Source organism: Chironomus tepperi, unplaced genomic scaffold (genome assembly GCF_022539635.2).
Source record: "Chironomus tepperi strain 1889 unplaced genomic scaffold, CSIRO-AGI_Ctep_v1 contig_337, whole genome shotgun sequence".
Classification (NCBI taxonomy): Eukaryota; Metazoa; Arthropoda; class Insecta; order Diptera; family Chironomidae; genus Chironomus; species Chironomus tepperi.
In genome coordinates, this window is record NW_027226459.1 from 611,864 (window position 1) to 628,852 (window position 16,989).

Below are 16,989 nucleotides of genomic sequence, written 5' to 3' on the forward strand. Positions count from 1 at the left end.
ATAATTTATTCATTTATTATTGCTTAATTTGATAAGAAACTATTGATACTAGGTAGAGTGTTGTGGACATTATGAAATTATCAATTAATTAAAGTTTCTTACGTTTTTTAACAGATTTATTTATTTAATTATACAATGTCGATCTTAAAGAAGGACAATTTCGATTATTTATCAGATGATCTCTTTGGAGGTAAGGATTCTCATTAAATAAAAGCTTCCTGGATCATTATTAATCACTGGTTCTCAATTACAGATGATGATGATGACGAGTTGAATACATCAAATTTAGACAACAATACACAACAAACTCAGGATTTAAGCTATGCATCACAGAGGTTTGAAGACAGGAGAGTACTGTATGAAAGCTATATGGCAGATCCAACAATTCCACCTAGTCAAAAGAATGCAATGGGATTTTGGAAGAGTTTGTACAACCCAACATATTCGACACAGAAGCTTTATAAACTGATGGAGGAACGGAAACTATTACAACCTTATGAAGCACCAATAAAAATTAAACGAACGAAAGTAAGACGAAAGGAAATAATTAATGAAGATTTCGGATATGACGGTACCTTTTTTGCACCTACAAATGAGCTTATCGAAGAACAGAGAAGACGTGAGGATATGCCTAGAGCAATCAAAGATATTTATGAGCAAAAAGGAATCGTTAATGCATCTCAAATCTACAAAATTGAACAAAAATTAAACTGTGATATGGACGAGTCTGACGATGAAGTGAAGCCATCGACTTCTGGCATAAATAAAGATCCTACAGATGCAGTCAGCAACGATTTGAATAAATCTCTACTAGAACTATCGCGAACGGTGTCAGAGCAATACGAAATTTCACAAATAATGAGAGATATCGGAAATATTAGCGAACTAGATGCATCACTGACTGAATTAACTGAGAAAATTCAATATTCATCAAAGGCAGAGCAGTTAATAAATCATACAATAAGTTGCAGTCAAAGGCTAAAGATCTTCGATGACATTTGTACTAACAATATTTCCATAAATACATGTGATGTAATGTCTGACGAGGAATTAAGGAAAAGTTCGCAAGAATCTCAATGTGATATATTAAAGAGTCCAGTTATGCCAAGTAAAAGTGATATTAATGACAATTTTCCTGACAATTTCATGCTGAATAACAACGAAAATGTACCAAAGGAAGTGAAATTCTCATTTGCTTCTGGAAAGTCTATAAATGTCGACAACAAATCAGTTATGAAGTTTAAGACAATTTTTGACAATGAAGAGAAAAAGATCCAGCTGGAAGAGAATAAGATCCAGCAAGAAGATAATCCAGAACCAGTCAAAAATACATCACAATCAACAAGCTTTCAAACTGACAAAATTCTCCAGCAAAACAGTGGAAATGCTGTTAAAAATGTCGGCTTTGTCTTTGCTTCTGGTAAATCAGCACTAATAAATGCGTCAAAGTTACAAGCTATGGAACAAAAGTTTAAAGAAGAAGAAGCAAAATTGAAGAAGCTAGAAGGTGAATTTCTGTCATCCAATGAACTTAGTTCCCAAAAATCTAAGGACAATAAAGAAAATGATGAAAATGCACAAAGCAGTCCACGAAAGTCGTCCAAAAAGTCATCTCAAGAAAGTATTAAGTCACAGGAAAATGACAAATCACAGCCTAAATCACGGACATTACAAAGAGTCAAAGGTGAATCCTCAGGTCTTCGTCGTGTTAAGTCTAAAACAACATTAGGTCTGAAACCCAAAAGAGTCAAATTTGATGACAGTGTGGTTGATAAAACTGTCGAGACAATCAGCACTACAGATTCCTTAATAAACACAGAAAAGGAAGAATATCAATTGAACATGAAGGAAGCAGTTCCAAAAACTGCCGAGACAATCAGCACTACAGATTCCAATATAAACCAAGAAGTGCAAGAGAATCCATTAGAAATAAAACTTGCAGTTCCAAAAACTGCCGAAACAATCAGCACTACAGACTCCAACATAATTCCAGAAAAGGAAGAACGTCAATTGGACATAAAGCAAGCAGTTCCAATGCAAATTGGATTCAGTTTCGCTTCCGGAAAGAACATTAAAATTAGCGATGCATCTGTCACGAAATTCAAAAGTATATTTGAGACTGAAGAGAGAAATATGGACCTGCTAGAAAAAGTTAAGGAACCACCGCAAGTTGGCTTTAGTTTTGCATCAGGCAAGAATATAAAAATTGACAGCACATCGGTAGCTAAATTTAAAAACATTTTTGAAACAGAAGAACGAAATATGGAATTATTGGAAAGTCCAAAAGTGCCTCAGCCACAGGCGGTTCCAAATTCGAATTGTGGCTTTGTGTTTGCTTCTGGAAAGACTGTAAACTTTGATCGTACGAAATTGCTGAACATTGAGAAAAAGTTTATGGAAGAGGAAGAAAAAATGAAGAAAATGGATGAATTGAAGGTTCCAGAAAGCAGCAATAAGCCCAAAACTGAGACTTCTGTTGGAAGTCAAAGGAAGCTATTTGAAAATTCATCGACAGGAAATCAGAAGTCTGAAAATGAATTTAATTCCATAAATAATAAAAATAATTCAAATGACTCACAAGTTGTAATTGAGGACATCAGCCTTGCATCACAATACAGACTGTCTATAGATGTCTATCAATCAAGTTCTGAGGATGAAGCTTTTAATTCATCAAGATCGAGAAATTTCAATTCACGGTCTAGAAAGTCTAAGGCTGCATTCAAGAGAAATTTGAAGAAGCCCAACTTTGGCATCAGGTCAAGCTTAAATGACAGCAAGTCATCAGGTAGAGGAGCTTCCACTGGTCAATCAGAATCAAGTAAAATATCACATAAAGAAAATAAGTCACAGCTTGAAGAACAAAAGTCTAAAAACATCGAAATCCAGCCATCAACTTCCAAATGTGCCTTTGTGTTTGCATCTGGTAAGAATGTGGACATCCATCAATCAAGAATAAATGACGCAAAGAAAGACTTCCTAGGAGAAGTAGACGAAAATGACATTTCAATCCCTTGTCAGCCATCAAATGACTCTCAGGCATCAAAAGCCATTACCTAAAGATGAGGATACACAGTCAAGCACTAAATCATCATTAAAAGCAGCTGATTCCGGTATGAGCTTTCATTCTCACAGACTTAGTTCCTTGAGAGCAAAACGAAAGCTTGATGACGATTCCGATATTTTCGATTTTGATTCATCAGCATATTCACTGAGAGGCAAGAAGCCATCACAAGCAGGAGCACCTGTCAATAAAGTCCTCGATTCTGGAATTGAGTCACAAGAGAAATTGGCCAATAAAGTTGAGTCACCGCAGATGCTGTTTAAGAAGTCGGCATTTTTCTCACCAATGTTTACATCTAGTCCTGTCGTTAATCCATCGACAGCCACAAGGAGACAAAGACTTCCGAGATTTAATGAAAAGAAGTCTGAAGCCATGTCTGTAGATCCAGTAGAAGCATTAAAAAGGAAATTCATGCCAAATGTGGACAAAAAGGAAGAAGTGCTTGACAAAGAGTTTGGGGAACTTGTCGTGTTCAAGCCAACGGTAGCTAAAAGACTTGCTTTGGACAATGATGACGAGATTATGATATCCCCAATTGTTAAGGACAAAAAGAGACCAAGACGAAGCTATGACACGCCAATAAGCTCTAAAAATATTAGAATGTCTGATCATTTTCGAAATCAGACATTAAGTCAGCGACTAGCTGAAATTGATGAGTTTATGGATCTTCAGTCACAAATAAATTTGATTGGAAAGGATCCGACAGCATCGCAAGTAAACAGCATCCTTGAAATCGAGCAGCAACATTTGAGTAGATTTGAGACTGAAAATAGAGTCAAAAGCGAACGGAAGGAAGCAATTAAGGAACAAATTGAGTATGTCAAAAATAAGCCTGAAGATGAGTCACGACAAATGACAGGAACAATGTTTATGATGAAATGTGGATCAAGACGAAATTTAAAGGACTATGTTGACAATGAGCAGCCACACGACAAGAATGTCCATGAACTGACTTGGAATGATCTACTGGACTTTAAATTTGATATGAAAAATTACGTCGATGAAGCATGGTCAAAAGTGTCTGTTATTGTTGCTGACAATGCGAAACTGATTTTGGATGAGATGTCAAATGTTGGATTTAATGAGATCATGTACAGCTTCTTAGCATCTTATGGCGTTGATCCAAAACTTGTTAAGCATGAATGGCTGGAAAATGCTTACAAAATGATTCTCATGAAATTTATTTGGATGGAAAATTCATTTGATAAAATTGATAAGTATGAAGTCTTGACGCCTGAAAATGTCTTGCTGCAAATGAAGTACAGGTATGACCGGGAAATTGATCGACATCAGCGACCGGCAATAAGGAAAATTACAGAACGTGATGAAGTGCCAAATCGACGAATTGTTATGAAAGTTATTGATATTATTTATAGTCTGAATGTTGGATATGAATTGGACCTTAGTGATGGCTGGTACAAAATTCGTGCATGTGTTGATTCATGTCTTGCTGAGGCAATTTCGAGGAAGAAAATTGCCATAAATACAAAATTAATAATCTGTAATTCAGAACTGATTAATATGTTTACAAGTGCATATCATCCATTGGATCTTCCACAAGGTGTACGACTGAAAATTCATGGAAATTCTACGAGAATAGCAAGCTATGAGACGAAGTTAGGGTTTTGTAAGAGTCCACAATCATTTTTAATATCTGTTGATTCTATCTCAAGTGATGGTGGTGTTATTGGAAGATTGAAGCTGTTCATAACACATGTTTATACTATAATTTATGTCGAGTCTAATGGCGAAAAGAAGGGTAAGTTTTATTAAAATATTTAACGGTTATCCAACATTTTGAATATTGACGGTTTTCAAAAATTTGAATGTGAACACTGAACATTTTTTGAAATTTTGAAAACCGTTAAATTTTTGAATTTTCATAAACCGTTAAAAGAATTAATCAATTTAATTTAATTTCAATCTCTTACAGAATTTCGATCAGAAAAAATGCAAAACCGACTAGAGAACAAAAAGGAAATTCTATACAGCACAATGTTTGAAAAGATACAGAAGCAAGTGATGCAGGAAAATTATAACGAGATTAAGGAACGTGTTGGAAAGATTGACAGATCCAAAATAGTTCTATCAAAGATGTCAATCTATGAGATTTGTGATATTTTAGAATATGAAAGTGAAAGTGATCTAGCATATGCCATAAAGAGTCAATTGTCAATGAAGCAAATTGAGAAAATTCAGGAAATTCATCATCAAAGAAAATTTGAACTTAATCAAAAGATTAAGGAACGAATCAATCAAAATGAGAATAATGTGGCTCAGTTGCTTAAGTTTCGTGTTGTTGATGCTAATAATCCCAAAAAGACAGCACTTGTGAGTTGGTGGCAGCCATCAGAAGAGTTACTGAACATAATTAAGCAGGGAAATATGATAGAAATATTTAAGACATCAAGTGCTGGCAAGTTTCAAGCTATGTGCGGCGGTGAGATTCAAATTCATGCTGACAAGTCGACGGTCGTGAAACTTTTAAAGACAGGCTCGGACACAGAAAAGTTTGATAAATTTATCCGCAAAGAAACAAGATTTGAGGACATAACTAATGTCTTCTGTCCATTAAACAATGAATTTGATGTCGCTTGCATGATTGTTCATGTTGATGAGAAGCTTAATGACGGCAAGCTGCAGAGAGTTTACGTAGCTGACGAAAAACTTAATTTTATGAGTTTAAACTTTTATCCAAGCCTTACCGAATATGCATACGATGACGTACTAATTGAAGGAAAAATTTTGTATATCCGGAACTTACAATGGCGTAAAATGTTTAAGCACAATAATTTTCCTGAAGCACATGCAGTTATTGACTCGACAATTTTCATTAGTAATCCAAAAGATGAGAGTCAGAAAATGAGACTGGAACAGTTCTTGAATAGAATTGAGGATACTGGAAGTTACTTGGAAAGGTGTCGTGAGAAGCTTGAAACTTTTATTGGAAAAATTCCATCAAAATCTAATACATCGATTGTCAGCGTGCCTGCAAACTTCAAAACACCATCGCCGTTAGTTCCAACTAGAAATCGTGTCCTTGGAATGAAGCGAATCCCACAAAAATATCGTTTTTCTTAATAATTCATTAAAATATTGTTTTTATTAAAAGTTATTAATAAAAGTTCATCATTAAGTTTTAATTCATGTCTTCTTAACGGATTTATAAATTTTGAATTTTTACCAGCTTTGTAGAATTTGAAATTTTAACGGTTCTGAAAATTTTAAATTTTCAAATTAAGCAAAACCGTTAATTTTTCAAATATTTGTTATCCGTTATTTACTTCCGTTTCAGATTTGTTGTTGGTCTAATAACTTTCTTTCTTTCTTCTCGGTGCTTCTTCAAATCTTCTTGTCTCTTTATAGCTGACTTACTGATTTGCTTGTCTGTGCTGAAACTCATTTCGCGATTTCCAAGACCTGAAATCATTTGAACTTTTGGTTTTTCCTTTTCTTTAGCAACTCGAGCTCCTAGTGATGTCTTGACGATCTTTTGTGCTAATTGATTAACTTTGAAATTGTCCATGTCATGCATTTCTATTGATTTTTGATTAGTATCGTCCTCCATTTCCTCATCTTGAGGTTTGCGTTTCTTCTCCTTTCGTATCTTTTTGTGTTCCTTCTTGACTTCCTTCCATTTGCTGTTGTTGTCCTCGTCGTCAGAACTTTCATCTTCCTTTTCTGAGAACAAGTCATCATCGGTACTTGCTTCGTCCTTATCGCCATTCTCATCATTTTGTGCATATTTCTTCTCTAATTTCTTGACCTTGCTCTTGTCCAATTGTGTCAATAAAGGCTTGAGCAGTCTGTACTCTTCTGTTGACTTGTCAACTTCAAATTCAGGATTCTCAAACATAGCCTTGAAACGATCATCCTTAAGCAGATTTGGTGCTTTTGTCTTCTTTCCACTATCTTCTGTTTCCATAAATTTAAGTGCAACTTCACGATTGACTTTTGGTAAGTCAGACTTAACTTGTAGTCGTTGTGGTCTTGATTCCTCAATCTTCTTCTGGATCTTTTCTTTTCGGTATTTTTCAAATGTTTTTGGCTCAGATGCTGATTTAGCCTTATTGTACAATCTAATATCAACAAAATAGCCATGCATGTATGCTTTTAATAAGTTTGTTCCTTCAAGATGATCCAGTCCGAGATTTGTCAATTCCTGTTTAGTAACAAACTTGTAGTCATCATAAATCTCTTGTACGACTTCTGACTCAATTTCTTCTGTAAGATTGTCAAGGAATGCACACCATCTTGGTGCTGGTCCTAAAGATGGAATATAAAATGTCTGCATTTTGACATCTTCCTGTGCGAAAAAGAACATTCCAGTATTTGGGATTGTACAAAAATCATTGAAATTTGATTGTGACTCGATATATGCCATCTGTTTGCCTGTATTTTCATCCCAAATCTTCAACATTGCACTATCCATTGAATAAATTACATTATGGCTAGGATTGAAGTCAATTTTCTTTACTGGAATTCTATTGAGATGATCTTTTACTAGAAGTGGCTCACTTGATCGAATATCATAGAGTAACACATGCCCACTTGCAGTTCCAACTGCCATATGAAGTCCATTTTTAAATTTAACAGAAGTAATTGCTGGAAAATCTCGATAATTTTTAATTTTCATAGCTACATCAAGTGTTGCACATTTCCTCTTGTCTCTTGGATCCCATGCTTCAATCCAGCCTTCTTGTGATCCAACACATAGTAAATGATGTTCTGGATTAATGTCACACGTATTAAATCCACTAGATTCTGTTTGATATGGTTGAAGGAATTGACCACGTTCAAGATTTAATCGATAAATCTCAGGCGATGATCCAACAACGAATAAATCACATGAAGGTGTATGGTATGACATTGATCTGCCTACTTTTGGAACTCTTAAACGATAATGACGTCCATGTGCAGCATGAAATTCAACATAACGATCTGACTGTAGAAATACTAATTTACTGTAATCATCACTGAGGACTTCAAATGTCTCAACTTCGGAATCAAAGCATCGCTCAAATTTTATGGACAGGTGATTTACATCGTAGCATTTTATTCTTGGTTTATAAGTTCCTGTTACTAAAATATATTGATTATCTGGTGACATTCGGATGGATGTTGAGACACCTGGCATGTCAAAATCCTGTATCAATTCTATCCTCCTTCGTAAATCCACATTTTTATTAACTGATGATTTCTTCTTGCGATCTGTTAGCCACTAAAAGTTGAAATTTGTGAAATTAAAGAGAAATAATGTAATTGAACAGGTTACTTACATCTGGCAGTGACTTTCCAGCACTTAGATTGAATATTTTAACATCATTAACGTCCGAAACAAACATTTTTAATTAATTTTTGATTATTCTGTAAAAATTTTAAATTTCAGTCACATTGCTGTATTTACAAATAAAAAAATTGGTCATCTCGGTTTCTAGGGGGATGAAATTGAGAAAAATTCAAATAAATTTGAACATGTGTGTAACGGTTTTCAACTGTTTTGCGATTCTAAATGAAATCAAATGAAGTTTCAATTAAAGAGCTTAATTCCTGGATCCTTAAAGATTCTTAGTGTTTGATATTTAACACAATCACTAGATGTTTCATAAAAATCATGTAAATTTGTGGTTAATTCCATAATTAATGTTTTTTGCTAAGCAAACACGACCTTGAGTATACATACAAGTTCAATAAAACGAGTAATTAATTAGTAACACGTCCGTAAAGCATTCTTGAATGTCAGGTAACAAGTTTTGTTGTTAATTCTTTTCTGATGTTTTCATTTCATTTGTTGCTTTCATAGAAGTCAATTGTGTTTAAAAAGTGCTGTGAATTTTTAAAGTCATCAAATATGAAATTGCTGATTCTGGTCAGTTGCTTGTTCGGGATCTCGTCCTGTTTAGAAGAGTTTATTCAATGGAATCAAATTGAGTATGAGAATATTCCAGGTAAGTTTTATTTACGATTTTGCAAGATTTTATTGTTTTCATGAATCATGTCCATTAGAAACCGGGAATTTCCAATTCATTCAGTACAACAATGTTCCACAAGGCTTTGCGCCATACAAAGGTAAGAAAAATCATCAAACTTACCAAATTTCCCCTAATCTGGTCATTCATAATTCTTAAAAAGACAAAATATTCGTTGCTGTACCTCGAAGAAATCAAGGAATTCCATCAACATTGAACTATGTCAAGCTAGAACCTGGCCAAGATGTATACACAAATCCAAAGCTTCATAGCTACCCGAACTATGAGACAAATGAGTTGGATGTAAGTCATTATAGTCAAAACTAATTTCAAAGTCATACCTAATGTTTTATGTCCAACAGGCAACAAATCAAGCAAATCCAAATCGAATCGTGTCAGTCTACCGTCCACGTGTTGATGAATGTGACAGACTATGGGCTGTGGATAGTGGTGTCATCAGTACAAGTGGTATGTGATCCTTAATGTCAAGCCTTAAACTTCTCCTTATTTAATTCATCCATAACCTCCTTTAAGTCTCTTCTTTTAATCCCTTCCCATCATACAGGCAACGCCTCAGTCATCCAACGACCATCAATTTGGGTATTTGACCTAAAAACCGATCAACTTGTGAAACGATTTGAAATTCCTGAACATGTCGTTCGTGATGGCCGCGGTCTAGCTAGCATAACGGTTGATGTTATCGATTGTAATGGAAACTCATTTGCGTACATTCCGGACTTGTTAAATTCCGAAATGATTATTTACAATATGCAAGAAGACAAGGCTTATCGTATGCAGCATAATTACTTCCGGATGAATCCATTTGAAGGAGATTACGATGTCGATGGACTTAAGTTTAGCTGGGAGGATGGAATATTCTCAATAACATTGTCAAATAGAGATAAGGATGGTTATAGAACTGCTTACTTTCATCCAATGAGCAGGTGAGTTGGATATGATTGAGTTTGATGGAAATACTTCAATTTCTTCATTCTAGTTTCACGGAATTTGCAGTTTCTACTAAAATATTGAGAAATGAGACATCTGCAACTCGAGGATATCACGGAAATGACGTTAAAGTAAGTTCCTGATCATAAAGTTCCTAATCTACAAAGATCCAGTTCTGAGATTGATGCTTACTAAAATTTCCAATGTAGATCTACTTCTTTGTTGGTTAGTGACCAGTAGTCATTGACTTATGGCAATCTATATACATCACTAAGTGACTTGTCAAGTCAATACAGTGTGGTATGCTAAGTACACTGCATAAATGATTGCAATTAATTACGTCTACATTTATTGAATAATTGATCATCCCACACGAGCTACTTAATATATACAAATAAATTTACTTCTTGTCATTTCTTTCCTTCTTCTCCCTCACAGGTTGTTGGCAATCGTGGCAAAAACACACAGAGTACAATGCACTCATATCATGCAGCAACAGGAGTTATTTACTACGCACAAATCAATAAAAATGCCGTGTCATGCTGGAATAGCGATAGAGAACTTAAGGCTGCAAACTTTAAGGAAGTAGTTAGAGATGATACCAAGTTGATCTATCCAGCTGACTTGAAAGTAAGTTTACAAGGACATTATTTGGGAAATTTCTTAAGGAAATCAAATGTTGAGGTCTGTGGATATGTTTGATGCACAAATAAATCGCTTTTATTGACGTCATTACTACAACTGTCTGATCTGTTCCTAATGGAGTTTAGGTTCATACCTAAATATGTAAATATTTCAGTAATTAGCTGTGCAAATGCAGCCCTCAAGGAATTTTGAGCCAATTACTAAGAATCTGTCCGATCAAACTTCCAAATTGACCAGGAACATCTTACCTAAGTCCACAACACTTCTTATTGATAATCAAACTCATTTTCATTACAGATTTACGGTGACGATCTCTATGTACTGTCTAACCGAATGATACGACACATTTATTCAAAACTTGATACAAATGAAGTCAACTTCCGCATTTTCAAAATATCAATCAAAGATGCACGATGCAGTGCAACTCATACTAGACGACGAAAATACAGGAACTGAAGGTCGTAAGGGAAATTGCATGCGATACGATTCTGACTAATTAGTTGTGTACTTTCACTTTTGATGACATATTGAGTTACTTGTTTAGGTGCTTAAAAGTAATTTGACGTTGAGTCGTAATAAAGATATTTATTTTGAATAAGTACAGATAGTAGGTTGTTAATGACTTAGTTAGGGTTCGAAGTTGACTAGACTTTTGTGAAGAGTCAAGTCTAGAACTGGTAATCGGTTCCTACTTGCGTTGTTGATGATCAATTCCTATTGACTCACTGTGTAAATGAACAGAATTCCTGGAACTATTACTGCTGCTGACCTCTGTTTTGCTGCTTTCCTGACGCTACTTTATGATAAATTCCAACAATTTCACTTCCTTAAATTCAGCAAATTTTCATAAATCTCTACCTGAAGCTATACTTTCATTTTCACTAATCGGTTTCATTACCTAACAAAATCAGCAATGATATTATCAATGCGATGTATTAAAATGAGTATAATTAATGATCTCATGCAGATAGTAAGATGATTTTCAAAGGCAGCATGCATAGATCATTGTTGATGACTCATTTTCTTAATTAACATTATGAATTTCCTAAATAAACATTTCTTTTAGTTCCTCAAAGGTTTTGAAGATGTACAGTACTATGTCAGTCATTGCAATGCGCAGCATAACATGATTAATTTTATGCTTGCTCACCCGAAAAATAAAATTTAGATCTGCGTATAAGCAAATTATGATTTCATCGAAGAAAATGTAATTAAATTCAGACAAAACGGAAAGTGTGTTAAATAACCGGTAGGTAGCACTAGGAAAATTATGCTTGCTTATTTCTTAAACAACATTAATGTCGGAAATGGATTGAGTAAGATTTTTAATGTCACTGTGACTTGAACTTTGAAAATGAAGTTTTGATTAGTTTTGGATGTAATTGAATTTGGAGCTTTTCAATTTAGGATGTTCATGCACTATGTCAAACCTCATTTGATGCTGTCAGGCAGATGATAAGCTAAGTTACATACTCAATTATTCAGCAATCCATGTTTCTTTTGGTTACAAGATTTTTTCATAATTTCCAAATTTCCTGATCGCCCGAAGCCTTACAACATCTTGTATTACGCAGTTAACAAATAGAGATGATCTGCGTATTAATAGTTATGTCCCAAATTCACCATAACTATCAGTTTCCACCAAAAACTGTCGAAATTAATCTCATAATCAATCACAGCATAACCATAAAGCCCGATGAAAACATTATTATTAAGTGCAAAAATAACACCTAAAGATCATTACACGAAGGAACAATCATGACAGCGTGTAGACATTAACAGTTTTAAAATCCAGTAATGAAATTGCATAATTCTTGTAGCTTGAAAACAAAACAGCATGTTACAGCACATTGAACAACATGAAAAATATGATCAAAATCAGAAGTAACTTGATGGCTTAATGATCATTTGATAAAATGACGACGCAGGTTTTCTGGTAATTGTTGTGGTTATCGCATGCTTGCTACGTGAAAACTTTATATGCAAAAATAATTAATCATATTTTATATTTTTAGCAAATTTAATCAATTATCTCACAGCATAATCTACTTAATGTGCATTTCGCAGCTAGTGCGTATTGTAAGTAACTGTTACAGCTTCTCCTTCCGCATGATGAAAAATTTCCAATAATTCGATTTTCGATTACACACACACTTTTTGTCAATGATTGAATATGGGTTAATAATGCTTATTATTTTTATATTTTTAACCATTATTTTCTCTCATTTCTTTTATTTGGATGCTAATGATGAGTTTATGTTTTGTTAGACACAGACATTTGCAGCTCCCCGGCTTGTTGTTTTTCATTTTACTCAATTTTACGAATGAAAAATTTAATATTTTTTGATGGGAGTTGACTTTGAACTTCTTGGTGTGATTTTGTTGTTTTGGTAAAGATAAATGCTTGAGGAGCTTTGTGGAAGCTGTGCTATAGCTGCTGCAATCAAAATAGTTGAAATAATTGGTCACTTAACAATGTAAAAGATGTTTATTGTTAGACGATTGAAAACAAACTAAATATTTCAAAGAAGGGGTTTGCAACTACTTAAAATTACAAATACAATTTGAAAAGTTAATGACCGTTGATATTCCGAGAAGACAAAATTACGTTGTAACTAGTTAGAAGCAAGTTAAAGACTAATTCTAACGTGTTTTTGTAAACATTCTTAAAAACATTAAGCTTGCTAAGATATTCAAATAAATGACAATTTTCAAACATTATTCCAACAAGAACTGAACTATACAATACAACCAAACCATCAGCATCCACGCCGCACGGAAGTCAACATGATTAGATTCACTAACTAGTGTTGGTTTCTTTCTTGTTGGTAAAGCACAGCATAATGCTCTTTTCACTTCCACTAAGAGACGATATTTTTTAGGCGGAAAACATACAGAAATCTCGAGCAATTCAAATTCAAAGTTATAAAAGCGAGTGTAAGATCAACATTTTGCCACATTTATTAATCGAAAGCACCAAGAGTCAACATATAAAATAAATTTTCACTGGAATTAAGTGTCGTGCATAAAAAATTTATCCGAAAACATAAAAGAAGTAAATTGTGCGATAAGAAATAAGCTCCAATAATACGGAAATATCGTGATAAAGTAAACAAGTTCCAATTATGGCATCAATTATGAGAATTGTAAGTGACGGGTTTCCAATCATTTACGATGTGCACTATACTTACTGTGTCAAATAATAAAATGTGCATAAGTGGAAGTAAATAGTGATAAAGATACGTAGTGAAAGGAGAATTGCGTAACAGTGCATAATAAAACATTAAACTAATGGCCTATATCTTTCTTTATGTGATTGTTCCAGATCATTGCATCTTTTCTTGTGCTCTCACTTGTCGCCTTTTCACTTTCCGCACCAATGCCAGGAGGAAAATCACATCAGAAGTAAGTATTGATTAAAGTAATTTAATGTAACGTGACAATTACAGCGTATAAACTGTTGATGACTTAATAATGGAAATTTAAATGCTGCTGTTACTTGATTCGTTGTGTAAAGGAAGGAAATGTTAGAGCTTGGATGATGTTGTGGATAAGAACTCGAGTTACACGAGGTTTCAGCCATTTGGAAGTCATTCTGAAGTTTGGAATTCAAGTGAATTCTCTATGGTTGCCTTTGCATTCTTACTGTCGCTTAGTAAAAGTTTAAAGTCGTATGATGATTAGCAATAAGAGATTAGCTTCCTGATATCACAATAGAACTAGTTCCGTTGAGACTTAGAGTTTGATGTTTGATCATTTGACCAAAAGGACGAGAATTGCTAACATGCAGCTCAATTTAGTTCAAAATTAGTTCTTCTTTTATCAGGACTATCGATTATATCTAATACCATCCATGGCACATACCCTGAATCGCTACAACATTAAAAATTCAGACAAGTCTAGTCTAAACTTATGTAATTCGGAATTTTCCAGCAAAAAACAATATTAATCCGCAAATTTCTCAATTCCCAAACTTTCCAACATCAATTGATGGAACTTACAAAGATGATTATGTTGCTAATCATAATTACTACTTAAATAATCGCCATTGTACTCATCGCTTCACATAAACATGATTGCTGAAAGATGATTCGATAATAATCCTGTGTTAGTCAGACAATGGCTATGATCATATGTTGCGAAATTTAACAATAAGCAGCTTAGTCTGAACATAATGATGTGCACTACTCAATTATGTCAATGTTTATATAATAAATGATTATGATTGTAATTTAATTAGACACATTTGTAGATGTCCAATTATGGCATCAAATAATGACTGTTGTGTGCATTAATTGAACTAGTAGCTGTCAATATTATTGTTGATTAAAGCAATTGATGACTAAATTTAGGAGAACAATCTCATTTGTCATCTATGCAATTAGTCATTAAGTAAATGACAACTTGCATGCCGTCGCACATTAGTTGCCACTAGGGAATGTCATGAACCGCAAGACATGTAAAGTTTTGGACGTGGTATACCAGCAAGTGAGCCATGGCACGAAACAGGTTGCCATTACTGAGATAAACTGTCCAGTTCCACTTCTTCAAAGCCTCCTGAACTTCCAGCACAAATAATCTAATCAGTTCCCATTCCAATCACTTTCCAGAGTAAGAATCCACGTTCCAGTTAAACATCATACACACGTCATCACAAAAACACAGGTAAAAACCGTCCACATAGGAGTTCCAATCAAAGAGAAGCCAAAAAAGCACGGATGGGATTCATCATGGGCCTACAGTAAGAAAAGTAAGCGATTCCGAAAGCCACCACCGATGTTTTTTATCAATTACTAATTACTAAGCAAGAAACTTGATGGATAAAGTGCAAATATGGTTTCTAATTCATTGCCAATTAACTCATTCCTTACCTCAGACTAGAACATTTAATTCATTCATTAACTATAGCTTAATTGTTGTTGTTGTTGTTTTGTGTGCGTGTGCTTAACTTAATTAACGTATGTATTTAACTGACTGACCATAAACATGAACTTATGAATCGAATGACTGACAAATTTTTCTTTCTTATTTGACATTTCCTTCCTGACAGAGCCAAAATGGGAATGAAGACTTGACACATCCAGTGACAGTGTTCAAAACAACTTTTAGTGATTTAAGTCTACATACATGATATGTAAAAATATTCTCAGTTAGCTTTTTGTACCTTGTTGGAGTCTTTTTTAAGTGTTTTGCGTGCTTTTTGGTGACTTCCTTTAAGCAGCCAGGGTTTAGTTTGTCGGGATAACTCATCCTAGATTATACCTGAAAATTGGACTTGGGTGGAAGCTATAGATGAGTTTGAGCAAGCTTGTAATCTTGTTCATATTCAGCTTTAGCTGTCACATCTGGTTTTTTTAGGATCTTAGACTGCTTGACTTCTTTATGAATTATTTTTAGTGTTAATAAATGAAAATTTAAGTACAACAAATTAAGAACTGCTGTTTTATTTTAGTTTAGTCATCTTTTATTTCTAGTAACTTTGTAGGTATCATGTTGCATTTGTGCTGTGCTTCCAATCCAACGATTAGAGCTGTTTATTGAGTGTTGGATAGATAAAGAAGCTTTAAGTGTGCTTTATGCAACGCTGTCTGACAACCCTAGGTAGCTCAGTGGTAAGAGAATGCAACTGGAAATTGTAGGACGTGGGTTCGAGTCCCACTCGGGCTATGCTGTGTGTCCTTCTAGAACCTTAGAAGGATTAAGGCTCTGAACATATCCATACCGTATTATGGATCTGTTAATACAAAATTTTTAGCACTGCACCCTAATCAAATCATACTAGAGAATATGTCCAGGTATAACCCATAAAAATAGCCCTAGATTGAGGGTTAGTATTGAAATTTTCAGGCACTGATGCACAAAATCATTGACTTGAGTGGAACAAACTGTAATTAATCGAACAGACATTTGTGTAACAAGCCATGATATGCCAAGCTTTTAACTAGACATACGGTCGACTAATCGCTGTCTGCTCCACTCGTGTGTGCTACTTTAGCTTACTATTTTTCAGTAGCATATCCAAAATTCAGTGATCACAATTCTTCTCGCAGTCATTGCATAATTGCTTCCGATATTTATTTCAAATTGCGAATATTTGAGTATTTTATTTCCATTACGTGGTTTTTATGTTCATTATTAATGCTGCTTGTTCCTAATTATTATAATGCGCATTAAATTTCAGTGAAATTTCTCAAATAAATAAGAAAATCGAATTAATTTTTATAAAAAATATGAATTCAATATTGTTATTTAAATAAAATAAAATAGTGAATAATTAGCACTACAATTGGTTGAATTAAAATAGGCAGAAATGTATGTTACTAATTTAATTTAACATCTCGTACAATCTGTGTTGTGCAAGAAAAA

The 16,989-nt window shown here is 34.2% G+C and overlaps 4 protein-coding genes across 5 annotated transcripts; 3 read left to right on the forward strand and 1 right to left on the reverse strand.

Annotated features, from left to right (window-relative positions):
* The first annotated feature begins 102 nt into the window (after positions 1–102).
* On the forward strand, positions 103–6,198 carry LOC139093651 (breast cancer type 2 susceptibility protein-like). Its single transcript, XM_070644428.1, is given in 4 exon segments — positions 103–190; positions 254–3,040; positions 3,042–4,820; positions 4,995–6,198. Coding segments are annotated over 4 exon segments (5,769 nt in total). The 5' UTR covers positions 103–135; the 3' UTR covers positions 6,143–6,198.
* Positions 6,183–8,461, reverse strand: l(2)34Fd (lethal (2) 34Fd). The gene is made up of 2 exons (XM_070644427.1): positions 8,341–8,461; positions 6,183–8,282 (listed from the first exon to the last, which is right to left on the reverse strand). The coding sequence occupies exons 1-2, from the start codon at positions 8,404–8,406 to the stop codon at positions 6,342–6,344; spliced, it is 2,007 nt and encodes a 668-aa protein (XP_070500528.1). The 5' UTR covers positions 8,407–8,461; the 3' UTR covers positions 6,183–6,341.
* Positions 8,462–8,740: 279 nt separating this feature from the next.
* LOC139093568 (L-dopachrome tautomerase yellow-f2-like) lies at positions 8,741–11,181 on the forward strand. Its single transcript, XM_070644315.1, has 9 exons — positions 8,741–8,804; positions 8,865–9,009; positions 9,068–9,130; positions 9,194–9,333; positions 9,393–9,498; positions 9,596–9,974; positions 10,028–10,109; positions 10,417–10,608; positions 10,921–11,181. The coding sequence occupies exons 2-9, from the start codon at positions 8,913–8,915 to the stop codon at positions 11,077–11,079; spliced, it is 1,218 nt and encodes a 405-aa protein (XP_070500416.1). The 5' UTR covers positions 8,741–8,804; positions 8,865–8,912; the 3' UTR covers positions 11,080–11,181.
* A 2,417-nt stretch (positions 11,182–13,598) lies between these two features.
* Positions 13,599–15,990, forward strand: LOC139093704 (uncharacterized). Of its 2 annotated transcripts, XM_070644517.1 has the most exons (4): positions 13,599–13,769; positions 13,949–14,028; positions 15,234–15,373; positions 15,674–15,990. In XM_070644517.1, the coding sequence occupies exons 1-4, from the start codon at positions 13,749–13,751 to the stop codon at positions 15,688–15,690; spliced, it is 258 nt and encodes an 85-aa protein (XP_070500618.1). In that variant the 5' UTR covers positions 13,599–13,748; the 3' UTR covers positions 15,691–15,990. The 2 variants fall into 2 exon arrangements, with proteins under 2 accessions (XP_070500618.1, XP_070500617.1); XM_070644516.1 differs by having other exon boundaries at positions 15,234–15,990.
* The last annotated feature ends 999 nt before the right edge of the window (positions 15,991–16,989 follow it).

What these genes read in the sequence shown, in the direction of transcription:
- LOC139093568 (XM_070644315.1), top strand. Translation starts at nt 8,913, where the DNA reads ATGAAATTGCTGATTCTGGTCAGTTGCTTGTTCGGGATCTCGTCCTGT. An exon ending in ATGAGACAAATGAGTTGGAT is followed by an intron (nt 9,334 to 9,392) that starts GTAAGTCATTAT and finishes TATGTCCAACAG; the next exon opens with GCAACAAATCAAGCAAATCC. An exon ending in ATCACGGAAATGACGTTAAA is followed by an intron (nt 10,110 to 10,416) that starts GTAAGTTCCTGA and finishes TCTCCCTCACAG; the next exon opens with GTTGTTGGCAATCGTGGCAA.
- LOC139093704 (XM_070644516.1), top strand. Translation starts at nt 13,749, where the DNA reads ATGGCATCAATTATGAGAATT. An exon ending in TGGCATCAATTATGAGAATT is followed by an intron (nt 13,770 to 13,948) that starts GTAAGTGACGGG and finishes TGATTGTTCCAG; the next exon opens with ATCATTGCATCTTTTCTTGT. An exon ending in GGAGGAAAATCACATCAGAA is followed by an intron (nt 14,029 to 15,233) that starts GTAAGTATTGAT and finishes ATCACTTTCCAG; the next exon opens with AGTAAGAATCCACGTTCCAG.